The sequence below is a fragment of the Bos mutus genome, chromosome 4 (assembly GCF_027580195.1).
Source record: "Bos mutus isolate GX-2022 chromosome 4, NWIPB_WYAK_1.1, whole genome shotgun sequence".
NCBI classification, from domain to species: Eukaryota; Metazoa; Chordata; class Mammalia; order Artiodactyla; family Bovidae; genus Bos; species Bos mutus.
The window spans coordinates 63529447-63543339 of NC_091620.1; the positions used below are offsets into that span (position 1 = coordinate 63529447).

At 42.3% G+C, this 13893-nt stretch overlaps 1 protein-coding gene across 6 annotated transcripts in view; it reads right to left on the minus strand.

Moving 5' to 3' along the window:
* TMEM168 (transmembrane protein 168) overlaps positions 1-7651 on the minus strand; it is a 58441-nt gene extending 50790 nt beyond the window's left edge. The window contains exons 1-4 of one of the 6 annotated variants that reach the window (XM_070369561.1): positions 7318-7647; positions 5590-5635; positions 4720-4897; positions 1790-3043 (exon numbers count right to left, since the gene is read on the minus strand). In XM_070369561.1, the coding sequence (XP_070225662.1) occupies positions 1790-2917 (1128 nt within the window). In that variant the 5' untranslated portion in view covers positions 2918-3043; positions 4720-4897; positions 5590-5635; positions 7318-7647. Of the gene's footprint in view, positions 1-1789; positions 3044-4693; positions 4898-5589; positions 5636-7317 lie in introns of all 6 variants that reach the window. The other 5 variants (XM_070369562.1, XM_070369563.1, XM_070369564.1 and 2 more) reach the window with 5 other exon arrangements.
* Positions 7652-13893: the final 6242 nt, after the last annotated feature.

The following is a 13893-nucleotide window of genomic DNA, read 5'->3' on the forward strand; positions in this document are numbered from 1 at the left end:
ATCAGTCATTAGAGATGGTTTAAATGCATTTAAATTTGATTAAATGCAAATTAAAACCACAATACATCACCACTCCACATCTACATTTAGGGGCATTCTCAAGTAGATCAACTTTAAGAAAGGAGAATGGAAGGTAAGAATCTGGAAACTGACTGTCTTAAAATTATCTTTGCTGACATACTCAATGGAAAGCTTCTATATGCCTCCTGCAGTACACAAACCATGCTTAAGACAACTTGTATAAGAAAAGAAAAATTTAGTGACTTACAAAATATTTGGTTAACATGATTTGATGATCTGGAAAGGTGTCAAAAACGAATGAGGCTGATTTGGAAATGAAAAAAAAGTAGGGGTGGGAAAGGAGCAAGCAGGAAGGACAGAGAAGGGGAAGCGGAAGGAGAACTCTTGGTGAGTTCTCACCCATCAGCATCATTCTGATAGTCCTGAGCACTGGCAAATAGTTTGTTTGTTTGTTTTTAAAATCCTCTGATTGACTCCCACACGGGTTCTGTGCCCTAGCCCACAATGACTAATATAATGCACCTGCCCAGGCAAGTCTCCACATCTTTTCTTCAAACGCTCGTATCTAGAAATCACTCTGTTGCAACTAACTAGTGCAAAGCAGAGAACTGCACCAAGCAAAATTCACCTTCATTTTTGCCCTACATCCCAACCTGATATACTCAAATTATAGTACTTTTCAAAGTGTAATAATAATTACTGGTTTACATGCCTGCCTCTTCTGCCTCCCATTAGAGACTGTGCCTTCTTTAATGACAGAGGAATTTTTCATTCATCTTGAGATCTTCAGCCTCAGTATGCTATGGGATTTTCCAGGCAAGAATACTGGAGTGGGTTGCCATTTCCTCCTCCAATGACCCGTTATATAGTACAGTCAATAAATGTTCAGGGAACGGAAGGCTGATATAAACTACAGATATAAACTCCAAACATTTAGTTTGAATGTCTTTGTCTACAAAATATATTTTTAAAACATATTGTAGGCAAATGTATTGTAAAACTAATTTTTCCTTTCTTAGGAGGCTCTAATCTGAAATTAAGAATTTGATATGAGGACTTCCCTGGAGGTTCAGGGGCTAAGGCTCTGTGTTCCCTCCCAAAGCAGGTGGCCTGGGTTCGATCCCTGGTCAGAAAACTAGATCCCACATGCCGCAACTAAGAGTTTAAATGCCACAACTAAAGATTCTGCATGTCTCAACGAAGACGGAAGTTCCAACATGCCACAACTAAGACCTGGCGCAGCCAGATAAATAAATAAATCCTTTTAAAAAAACAATGTTATTACATATCTAATCAACTTCTATATAAAGCCTTTAGGAAAATGAGGAGACCGAAGGACTAGACAGAAGCTAGGCAACCTCGTTCTGGCTAGTACCAGTGGCTCTGGATATGTTTTCTGACTTTTGGTTTCCTCATGTGTAAAGTGAAAAAATTAAAGAACAATCTCTAAACACCCTTCAAATGTTAATATTCTAAGAATCTTTAACCCATGAAGTGTTTCATTAATCAACAGTCAGAAGATAGGAGGCATGTCACATGCTGAGTATTCCTAATATTTTCGTACCTCTTGCTAGAAAGCAAATGAAATTATCCTGTCAATATTCATTCAGTACTCAATTCCAGAAACAAAACGAAATAAGTGCCCCGCCCTCGACATCTACTTCTGAAATTATGAGATTGACCTTTCAGTTCTAATAATTCAACTCCTGAAGCAAACATTTAATCACATATCATAGGCAGTGACATAATAAACAAACTGAAAACTTACCTGCCAGGAAACTGCTCCCAAAATTGCTGTTGCAAGAAGACTGAAAAAAACTAACTGCTCTGAAATTAAGCAAAAATGACGCATTCCTTTGGATGCCATGATTCTGTCAAGGCTATTGTTATCTACTCTGTGGGTAAAACATACTTTATGGCAGTCATTTAATTTGGTATGGAATCCCCAAAGAGTTAAAAGAAAAATAATATGGCAAATCATCCAGAAAATTCCAAAAATGGAAAAGCCTGGTATTACAAAATACCAGAGATGAGTGTCTCTAAGTTTAAATGCTGAAAGAATGAAAAATGTCAGCTCAATCATCCCAGTGAAAACAACTGAAAGTCTTCTGCAAATTCTTCCGCGGTACAAAAAGGGTTTCCATCTTTCAGTCACTGAAAGTCCACTAAAATAAATGTCAAGGAAAGGATCAGTTATCAGGCAAATAAAAAAACATGCAAAGGCAACTGGATTTTTGGGAGTTTCCAATGAGGAGAAAAACAGCAAGACTGCAAAAATAACTAAGTTTGGAAGAGCTAGAAAAGACTTCATTCTCAGGTCGATAATCAGCATGGCCAAAGCTACAACAAGTAAAATGACACTCAGAGACTTTTCCACCAACATAGTTGTGCTGGCGATGGCAAATCCAACAAGTTCCAGAAATTCAACTGTGGTTAGTAAGGTGGGCCGATGGCGGACATAACCAGACATTCTCTCCACCAAAGAGCATAATATCCTTAACACTATGGAAGTTAGAAGCAAATATTTGGTTGATTCTTCTTTGACATCATTTTTAAAGGATGAATTATCAAGAAAACACAGGAAGCCAAGCAAGAATCCAAACCAAAGATTGGAGAGACTTAAACTTGCTGTTTCCATTGAAAAATAATAATAGAGTATGCTGGCAATTCCGAGAACAAAAAGACCAAGAATAAAAATGACCAAAATTAAGGAATTTGCTGTTTTTTCCCATCTTACATAAAGACCTAAGCATATAGCAACCAACAAATTGATTCTGGCTAAATAGCCAAGGTAACGGACTGAAGAATGCATGTTCACTTCTCTGTTTACTTCTTCCAGTCTTGTCATTGCTAAATAGAGACAATGACTAAAGCAGTAACGCAGTGATTTACACATTAATCTGTCAATCTGGGCTTTCTCCCCACGTTATGAAAATTAACTGCTTGTATTTCATCCAGTAAATCCAATGTATCTGTAACTCCTATTTCAGCACTTTCTCTGGTGGACTCTGTTTACAGTGATCTAAAACAGAAGAAAAAATATTTCACTGTTAATTTTATGTAATTTACCCTTCACATATATCTTTCTTATTAAAAAATAAAGACTAAGTGAGAAATAAACTATTTGGATACCCAGTTTAAAATCTGACTTGTGTGTATCTAAATGGTAACTGTCTCTGGCTTAAAAACTCTTCAGTTTATCCAAACAAAAATGGAGATTTGTTCTACTTATCCTATTCTAGGATTGTATGACTAGGTTGCCATCAACAAAAATTTTTCCAGAGATGGTAAGGAATTCACCAAACCCATTTTTATTCCAATATCCAGTTTTTCAACAATGTGCAATGATGAGATATTCAATTCGGCTTAAATGTAGCAGATGGGTCTGGAATAGTGGAAAGCTAGTCAACTCAAATAAAATGAGGGACGTCATTATTACCTCTAACTTGAAAAGCACCAGTATCCAATAATAGCAACCATTACCACCTGCCTAAAATCCTCTACATCTTTTTACCAGTTACTTCTAAAATGCTATAAAACCTTAGTCTCAACACTGTTTCACTAATAAACTTATTAGAAGTTTAACTGTATTAAAGTTACTCAGTCACTAAAGTTGATCCATCATTCTCCCTGTACTTTTACCTCTATTAAGTTACTTTGATGATCAAACATACAATCTCTGTAGTAAACCAACTCTGGACCTTTCTAGTCAAAACTGTAAAACTGAAATGTTGACCAATATTTATTGTAAATTTTAAAAACTATGATTTTATTTTTGGAAACTTACCACAACAATTATTTGTTAAAGGACTCAGATAATTATTTCAATCTTAAGGATCCCTTCAGGTTGCACTTCAAACATGACACCATCAAACAAAATGATTTAACTATCTACTAGGTAATTTTCTAGTATGCTATTTCAGAAGATATGATACATGCAAAGGTTTATGGTCACACTGAATATCCACTGAGAACTCAACAAGATTAAAAACTCAAAAAGCAACTACTTTGCAATCAGCTTATTTCTGCTTTCGCAGGACACTAAAAGAGCCAAGAGAAATATGAGATAACCTGAATTAACCCTGAATTACCCATATGGCTGCAGAAGAATGACACTGGATGACAACTTTAGGGTCTCTGGGAGGTTCAAAGTACTATTACCAACTTACAAGTTCAACAAGTATATTTTTCACAGCTAAGTTTATTTAATTAACTAAGAATTATGATTTTCCTCAATTATATTTTCAATCATTCCTTAAGATGCCACATACCACTAAAGAAAATATCTTCCTTTGGTATATTTAGGTTTTATCTTTTTATTTAAGTATGAGAAACTGACACTATCTAGAATGCACTGCATTTTAAAAAACATCACTTATACGTGCTATATAATCATTCAACAAATATGCTGGAATACACGTCCTCTAAGGGTTGATGGTACAGTCTGGGTTCAAATGACTGAACAGTGTTGGAGATAAAAAAAAAATCACACACTAGACTAAATGGTTGCAACTCAACTCATGAGACAGACATGTGTTTCTTTAGTCAACACTCTCATTCTCTGGGGCTAGGCAAGCCTCTCTTCCTGATTCTCAAATCTCTGACATCCACTTCTGACCAAATTCTTACCAGATGACTTTGTCTCCAATGAAGTCATCAAAAGGGAGCTTACCTGAGTTTCCAGCACCACAAACTCACCTATATCTACCATCTCCTGATTTAAGAAAAGAAGGCCCTCTGCCCGATCGAAGGCTACATCTTTTAGCCATGCATGTGACTCTTCCTCACGGTCTCTTCCAGAACTTCACACTCTCTCCTCTCTTCCAACTCCTACTACTCTTCTCTTATCCACTGGTGCTTAAACATTTGCAAAGCTCTTTTAAAAAATGATACAAAAAAAAAAAATATATATATATATATATATACACATACAGAAACGAAACTAAAACTCAGTAATCCCCATCTCCTCCTACAAGTTCAGTCATCTGTCCCCTTGACACCCAATATTTGATTGCTTTACTTCTCACACGAACTAAGCCACGGTTTCCACCACATAACAACAAACTGCTCTGCCAAGTTCTTAAAATAACCTAAATTCCTAAATCCCATAAGTACTTTACACTCATTATCTTGCACATTCATCAAACCTTTGACATTTTTGACTCCCAGGGCTTCCCTGGTGGCTCAGAGGGTAAAGTGTCTTCCTACAATGTGGGAGATCTGGGTTCGATCCCTTGGTCGGGAAGATCCCCTGGAGAAGGAAATGGCAACCCACTCCAGTACTGCTGCCTGGAAAATCCCATGGACTGAAAAGCCTGGTAGGCTACAGTCCATGGGGTCGCAAAGAGTAGGACAGGACTGAGGGACTTCACTTTCACTTTCACCTTCTGAAACCTGCCCTTCCTTTAGCTTCCAAAGACCAGTCTTCAGAATTTCTTCCTAATTCACTGATCTCTCCTGTCACCTTGCAGGTTCTTCATTCTGAATCTATCCTTTGGATGTTCAAACCCAAGCCTAGGCCCTTCTCTCACTATATACGTAAATGTGTATTAATATGTATTAACCTACCTGACAGAAATGAAAGCACTAGCTCTGTCCTGCACTGAGGTGAAAGCTTAGAAAAAAAAGTAAAGGAAAACATGTAATTAATAAAGTATAGTACATTCATAGCATGGAATATATGCAGTTACCCTGTTATGGGCCAAAATCAACATGGCCGAATATTATTTTTTTTAATGGCTAATTCACGAAAGTCTTTCCCCATTTTGACCTTCTTCAAAAGACAAACATCGTCAATCAAGTGAGTAAAACAACAGAGCAGTGCAATCCTTTTCATTGGGTCTGCCAGCACACATGATTCAGTGGGAATTACTTGAGAGGCAGATAAAAAAGGAGCACAGAAGAGTCCACTGAATACAGGAAAAGTTAATAATTGTCAGGTCTGTTTTATAGCATCCTATATACTATTCTAACCCTCCTTTCACCACATATATTTAATGGTCACCAAGTCCTGCCCACTCTTCTTCTTAGACACTTCTTAAATGTTTCTACTTCTTTCCATCCTCAAGATCACAACCCCAATTTTGGCCACCATCATCTCATGGTTGAATGTCTCCTTGTATCCACTCCTGCCCTTCTCCAAGAAGTATCCTTTTTAAAGCCAAAACTTGTCACATCATTCTGTTATGTAAAAGCCTCCAAAGGCTTCCCATCACTCTAAGCAATAAAGTCTGAACTTCTTAAAATGCCTTAGGAGGCTTTCCTCGTTGGATGTGAATAACTCTCCCGCCACATCTCTGACCATTCTTTGTATTCTAGCCACAGGGATCTTTCAATTCTGAACTACACTGATGCTATTCCCACTCCAGGTGTACTCCTTTCTCTCCTCCAGACCCCACCACAGGTCCTCACACCTGGCTTATTCCTACTCTTCAGGTCTCAGCTTAAATCATTTCTTTGGGCAATCACCTTGACTCATTTGTATGATCCACGTACTTTCTGTATAATAGGAAAAATATTGATCATCAACTGTTTAGTATCTGCATTCCCCACTAGAGCACAAGGTCTCTCAAAGTTTGTCTTCAAAACTGTACACCCAGGGTTTAACAGAAAGTTTGACTCCAAACAGATATTCAACAAATACCTGAAGAAATGAAGACTGATACAGAAGTAACTGCATTTAATAACAATGTCAATCAGTTATAGGACGCATATTAATATACAAAGAGAATAAACAAGTTGTCTAATAACCCACAACTACGAAGTCATAGAGCTAAGGGAGATACCATGAATGTTTGGCTTGTTTCTCTCTCAGCCTTACTCCAGCCTTCACTCAACTCATCCAAATTCCTCCAAACCGGCAAGTTCTCTTTTACGTTCTGCTAGGGAATGGTTCACCGAGCCTAAGAAACACTATCACATGCATCATCTTCTGACTCAGACCCTACTTACGTCCAGTCTAGGGGAAGTGTCAAAAGCTGAAAGAATCTACAGAGCAGCCAGGGTCGGGGAATTCCAGTGCATCGGTTCTATGAATTCTGAGAACTCTTCTTCGGACCCATCCCACATGAGGAGAAAGGTACCTCGAATATTAAACCCTTCAGCAATACGGCAGCAATAGCAATTCTTGTTCCATTCTGCCTTCTCCTAGGAGGAGGCCTAAGCAGCAGCCCGGCTGTTGGGAACCACAAGTGGGCACCCAGCTGAGTGGGGGAACCGCTGGGGGATACGGAGAGGCTCCCTGCCTTCCATCCTCCACCCCACACCATCAACTTCTCCCCAGGCAGGTATTCCTACCTCCTTCCCGTGAGGCCGGCTGAGCGGAGCTCGGGGCCCGCAACACGCCGAGCTCTGCACGCTGTGCTCGGGTCTCGCCGCCCCGCCGGTGACCCCTTGTCCCGGACTCGGCCGCTACTACCAATGCTCTCTCAGCCCTCGGAGTCGGCCGTTGGGCCAGCAGGGGAAAGGAAGGGCCCTTGCGGCTCAGCCTGCGATTCGGAGAGGGGACACGGCACTCCGGGGGAGTCGAGGGCCCCACGCCACACGCACTAACACAGGCCAGTCTCGTCGGAAACTTTCTCCGTTACTGGCCCGGCTGCGGCCGCCATATTCCCGCCGCCGGATTCGCGACGGTACGGAACGCCGCCGGGGTCAAGCCGCGCTACGCGCTTCCTCCGCGAGACCCGGCAGCCGGCCCCTGGCCCCGCCCAAAGCCGCCGCACCGCCGCGGACCCAGGTGCTCTCCGCACTGCGCGAACGCAAACGGCTTCACCTGGGGCACAAGCCGTTGCCTTCTCAGACATAGAATGGGCGGGGAACTGGTACCTGGAAGAGCACGAAGGATCGGCCGTGTCCATCAAGCATCTAGGCCGCCGCCTCGGGTTAGACCGAAACTGGGGCAGGACCGGCAGACTGGCTACCCAAGGACAGTAACTACTGTAGGAGGCGTTGCTGCTCTTTAGTATATATCGCATAATATATGAATTTGTGTCCACTGACCAGCTAAAAGCCCAGGCTCCTTAGTCTCGCCTTCAAAGCCCTTGTGGCTTCATTTTCTAATTAAAGCCTCCCTTTAGTCCACCGCCTAGGTCTTTATTCCGCCAGCAACGCTGAGCTCCCCAGTCCTGGCCTGCTCCATTCCCTTTCTCCCCCAGTCTCTTACACGTTCACCCGCCCCACAGCCCGAGGGTCCTGAGTGCACGGCTGATTCTCTTTTGTAACTGAACTCGCTAAATAAACGTAAGGGGATAGTACTCAGAGGGAGCGTTTCACAACAGTTGTGGAGCTGATGATTTGCACTCTGGTTTCTCCTATTCGTATGTGCGACCTCGGTTTCTCCATCTAAAAAATATTGTGAATATTCAGGGAAACTTTTTTCCCCCCTTGGAATTATAAGGTACTCAAAAAGTATGAATTCCAGCCTCCCTCTCCAAGAAGCACTTCCTGTTTGCCAGTCTTCTGTCTCTACCATTATTTTCTACTGTTTTATAGCTCTTGGTGGTGGCGGTTTAGTCGCTAAATTCGTGTCCGACTCTTGCGACACCACGGACTGTAACCTGCCAGGCTCCTCTGTTCAAGGGCTTCTCCAGGGAGTGGGTAGCTATTTAACTTTAATCAGCACACTCCAGGGTGGGTAATTAGCATTTAAAAGATTAATCAGAACTTCAAAGTTGGATGCACAAGTGCCTACAATGCTGCTGCTGCTGCTGCTAAGTCGCGTCAGTCGTGTCTGACTCTGTGCGACCCCCTGGCAGCCCACCAGGCTCCGCCGTCCCTGGGATTCTCCAGGAAAGAACGCTGGAGTGGGTTGCCATTTCCTTCTCCAATGCATGCAAGTGAAAAGTGAAAGTGAATTCGCTCAGTCGTGTCCGACTCTTATCGACCCCATGGACTGCAGCCTACCAGGCTCGTCCATCCATGGGATTTTCCAGGCAAGAGTACTGGATTGGGTTGCCACTGCCTTCCCGGAGTGCCTACAATATCAGTAAGTAGATCTTCACTCAGATCAGATCAGTCACTCAGTCGTGTCCGACTCTTTGCGACCCCATGAATCGCAGCATGCCAGGCCTCCCTGTCCACCACCAACTCCGAGTTCACTGAGACTCACATCCATCGAGTCAGTGATGCCATCCAGCCATCTCATCCTCTGTCGTCCCCTTCTCCTCCTGCCCCCAATCCCTCCCAGCATCAGAGTCTTTTCCAATGAGTTACCTCTTCGCATGAGGTGGCCACAGTACTGGAGTTTCAGCTTTAGCATCATTCCTTCCAAAGAAATCCCAGGGCTGATCTCCTTCAGAATGGACTGGTTGGATCTCCTTGCAGTCCAAGGGATTCTCAAGAGTCTTCTCCAACACCACAGTTCAAAAGCATCAATTCTTCAGCGCTCAGCCTTCTTCACAGTCCAACTCTCACATCCATACATGACCACAGGAAAAACCATAGCCTTGACTAGACAAACCTTTGTTGGCAAAGTAATGTCTCTGCTTTTGAATATGCTATCTAGGTTGGTCATAACTTTCCTTCCAAGGAGTAAGCGTCTTTTAATTTCATGGCTGCAGTCACCATCTGCAGTGATTTTGGAGCCCAGAAAAATAAAGTCTGTTTCCCTATCTATTTCCCATGAAGTGATGGGACCGGATGCCATGATCTTCGTTTTCTGAATGTTGAGCTTTAAGCCAACTTTTTCACTCTCCACTTTCACTTTCATCAAGAGCCTTTTGAGTTCCTCTTCACTTTCTGCCATAAGGGTGGTGTCATCTGCATATCTGAGGTGATTGATATTTCTCCCGGCAGTCTTGATTCCAGCTTGTGTTTCTTCCAGTCCAGCGTTTCTCATGATGTACTCTGCATATAAGTTAAATAAACAGAGTGACAATACACAGCCTTGATGAACTCCTTTTCCTATTTGGAACCAGAGATCTTCACTAGAGGTATGTTAATTAGAATAAAAGATTAGAATTTTTCATTGTGGAAATAACTGGTAGTCAGGATATGTGGCTGGCTAGACTATTATACAGGCACTTCTGTCTTTGCATAAATGTGGTATGTCTGTTGAGTCTAGCAGAGGGACATCCATCAGAGTGGCTCCTTTGGAGTCTAGACTTCTGTTTTGTACTTTGTCACAAAATATTGTCTGTGTGCTGTTATTTTGTGTGGCTGCTTGTTGCTAAATATTTGTGTAGTACTATTCTGTCTGAGCAGAGAAGGCAATGGCACACCACTCCAGAACTCTTACCTGGAAAATCCCATGGACGGAGGAGCCTGGTAGGCTGCAGTCCATGGGGTAGCGAAGAATCGGACACGACTGAGCAACTTCACTCTCACTTTTCACTTTCTTGCATTGGAGAAGGAAATGGCAACCCACTCCAGTGTTCTTGCCTGGAGAATCCCAGGGACGGGGCAGCCAGGCGGGCTGCTGTCTATGGGGTCGCACAGAGTCAGATGCGACTGAAGTGACTTAGCAGCAGTAGCAGCAGCAGCATTCTGTCTGAGACTTGCTTTCATTGTAGGACCCTATGTAGGGCTGAGGGAGGAGATGAGTACGTCTCACTCATCTTCAGTTTTTGAAATCTGCCAGCATTTACTAAAAGGACCTGATCATTGTGAAGGCCAAGTGCTGCTTATATTCATTCACCATATTTCTTGCATTTATCATTTCCTATCCCACGTTGAAGGTCAGGAAGGGCGGTGGTGAGGAGATACCCCTCATCCAAGGTAAGGAGCAATGGCTGTGCTTTGCTGGAGCAGCCGTGAAGAGATACCCCACGCCCAAGGTAAGAGAAACCCAAGTAAGATGGTAGGTGTTGCAAGAGGGCATCCGAGGGCAAACACACTGAAACCATACTCACAGAAAACTAGTCAATCTAATCACACTAGGACCACAGCCTTGTCTAACTCAATGAAACTAAGCCATGCCCATGGGGCAACCCAAGATGGGCGGGTCATGGTGGAGAGATCTGACAGAATGTGGTCCACTGGAGAAGGGAATGGCAAACCACTTCAGTATTCTTGCCTTGAGAACCCCATGAACAGTATGAAAAGGCAAAATGATAGGATACTGAAAGAGAAACTACCCAGGTGAGTAGGTGCCCAATATGCTACTGGAGATCAGTGGAGAAATAACTCCAGAAAGAATGAAGGGATGGAGCCAAAGCAAAAACAATACCCAGCTGTGAATGTGACTGGTGATAGAAGCAAGGTCCGATGCTGTAAAGAGCAATATTGCATAGGAACCTGGAATATCAGGTCCATGAATCAAGGCAAATTGGAAGTGGTCAAACAAGAGATGGCAAGAGTGAATGTCGACATTCTAGGAATCAGCGAACTGAAATGGACTGAAATGGGTGAATTTAACTCAGATGACCATTATATCTACTACTGCGGGCAGGAATCCCTCAGAAGAAATGGAGTGGCCATCATGGTCAACAAAAGAGTCCGAATGCAGTACTTGGATGCAATCTCAAAAACGACAGAATGATCTCTGTTCGTTTCCAAGGCAAACCATTCAATATCACAGTAATCCAAGTCTATGCCCCAACCAGTAATGCTGAAGAAGCTGAAGTTGAACAGTTCTATGAAGACCTACAAGACCTTTTAGAACTAACACCCAAAAAAGATGTCCTTTTCATTATAGGGGACTGGAATGCAAAAGTGGAAAGTCAAGAAACACCTGGAGTAACAGGCAAATTTGGCCTTGGAATACGGAATGAAGCAGGGCAAAGACTAATAGAGTTTTGCCAAGAAAATGCACTGGTCATAACAAACACCCTCTTTCAACAACACAAGAGAAGACTCTATACATGGACATTACCAGATGGTCAACACCGAAATCAGATTGATTATATTCTTTGCAGCCAAAGATGGAGAAGCTCTATACAGTCAGCAAAAACAAAACCGTAAGCTGACTATGGCTCAGATCATGAACTCCTTATTGCCAAATTCAGACTTAAATTGAAGAAAGTAGGGAAAACCACTAGACCATTCAGGTATGACCTAAATCAAATCCCTTATGGTTATACAGTGGAAGTGAGAAATAGATTTAAGGGCCTAGATCTGATAGATAGAGTGCCTGATGAACTATGGATGGAGGTTCGTGACATTGTACAGGAGACAGGGATCAAGACCATTCCCATGGAAAAGAAATGCAAAAAAACAAAATGGCTGTCTGGGGAGGCCTTACAAATAGCTGTGAAAAGAAGAGAAGTGAAAAGCAAAGGAGAAAAGGAAAGACATAAGCATCTGAATGCAGAGTTCCAAAGAATAGCAAGAAGAGATAAGAAAGCCTTCTTCAGCCATCAATGCAAAGAAATAGAGGAAAACAACAAATGGGAAACACTAGGGATCTCTTCAAGAAAATCAGAGATACCAAAGGAACATTTCATGCAAAGATGGGCTCAATAAAGGACAGGAATGGATGAACCTAAGAGAAGCAGAAGATATTAAGAACAGATGGCAAGAATACACAGAAGAACTGTAAAAAAAAGAACTTCACGACCCAGATAATCATGATGGTGTGATCACTGACCTAGAGCCAGACATCCTGGAATGTGAAGTCAAGTGGGCCTTAGAAAGCATCACTACGAACAAAGCTAGTGGAGGTGATGGAATTCCAGTTGAGCTCTTTCGAATCCCGAAAGATGATGCTGTGAAAGTGCTACACTCAATATGCCAGCAAATTTGGAAAACTCAGCAGTGGCCACAGGACTGGAAAAGGTCAGTTTTCATTCCAATCCCAAAGAAAGGCAATGCCAAAGAATGCTCAAACTACCACAATTGCACTCATCTCACACGCTAGTAAAGTAATGCTGAAAATTTTCCAAGCCAGGCTTCAGCAATATGTGAACCATGAACTTCCTGATGTTCAAGCTGGTTTTAGAAAAGGCAGAGGAACCAGAGATCAAATTGCCAACATCCTCTGGATCATGGAAAAAGCAAGAGAGTTCCAGAAAAACATCTATTTCTTCTGTATTGACTATGCCAAAGCCTTTGACTATGTGGATCACAAAAAACTGTGGAAAATTCTGAAAGAGATGGGAATACCAGAACACCTGATCTGCCTCTTGAGAAATTTGTATGCAGGTCAGGAAGCAACAGTTAGAACTGGACATGGAACAACAGACTGGTTCCAAATAGGAAAAGGAATTCGTCAAGGCTGTATATTGTCACCCTGCTTATTTAACTTATATGCAGAGTACATCATGAGAAACTCTGGACTGGAATGAACACAAGCTGGAATCAAGATTGCCGGGAGAAATATCAATAACTTCACATATGCAGATGACAGCACCCTTATGGCAGAAAGTGAAGAGGAACTCAAAAGCCTCTTGATGAAAGTGAAAGTGGAGAGTGAAAAAGTTGGCTTCAAAGCTCAACATTCAGAAAATGAAGATCATGGCATCTGGTCCCATCACTTCATGGGAAATAGATGGGGAAACAGTGGAAACAGTGTCAGACTTTATTTTTCTGGGCTCCAAAATCACTGCAGATGGTGACTGCAGCCATGAAATTAAAAGACGCTTACTCCTTGGAAGGAAAGTTATGACCAACCTAGATAGCATATTCAAAAGCAGAGACATTCCTTTGCCAACAAAGGTTCATCTAGTCAAGGCTATGGTTTTTCCAGTGGTCATGTATGGATGTGAGAGTTGGACTGTGAAGAAGGCTGAGCGCTGAAGAATTGATGCTTTTGAACTGTGGTGTTGGAGAAGACTCTTGAGAATCCCTTGGACTGCAAGGAGATCCAACCAGTCCATTCTGAAGGAGATCAGCCCTGGGATTTCTTTGGAAGGAATGATGCTAAAGCTGAAACTCCTGTACTTTGGCCACCTCATGGGAAGAGTTGACTCATTGGAAAAGACTCTGATGCTGGGAGGG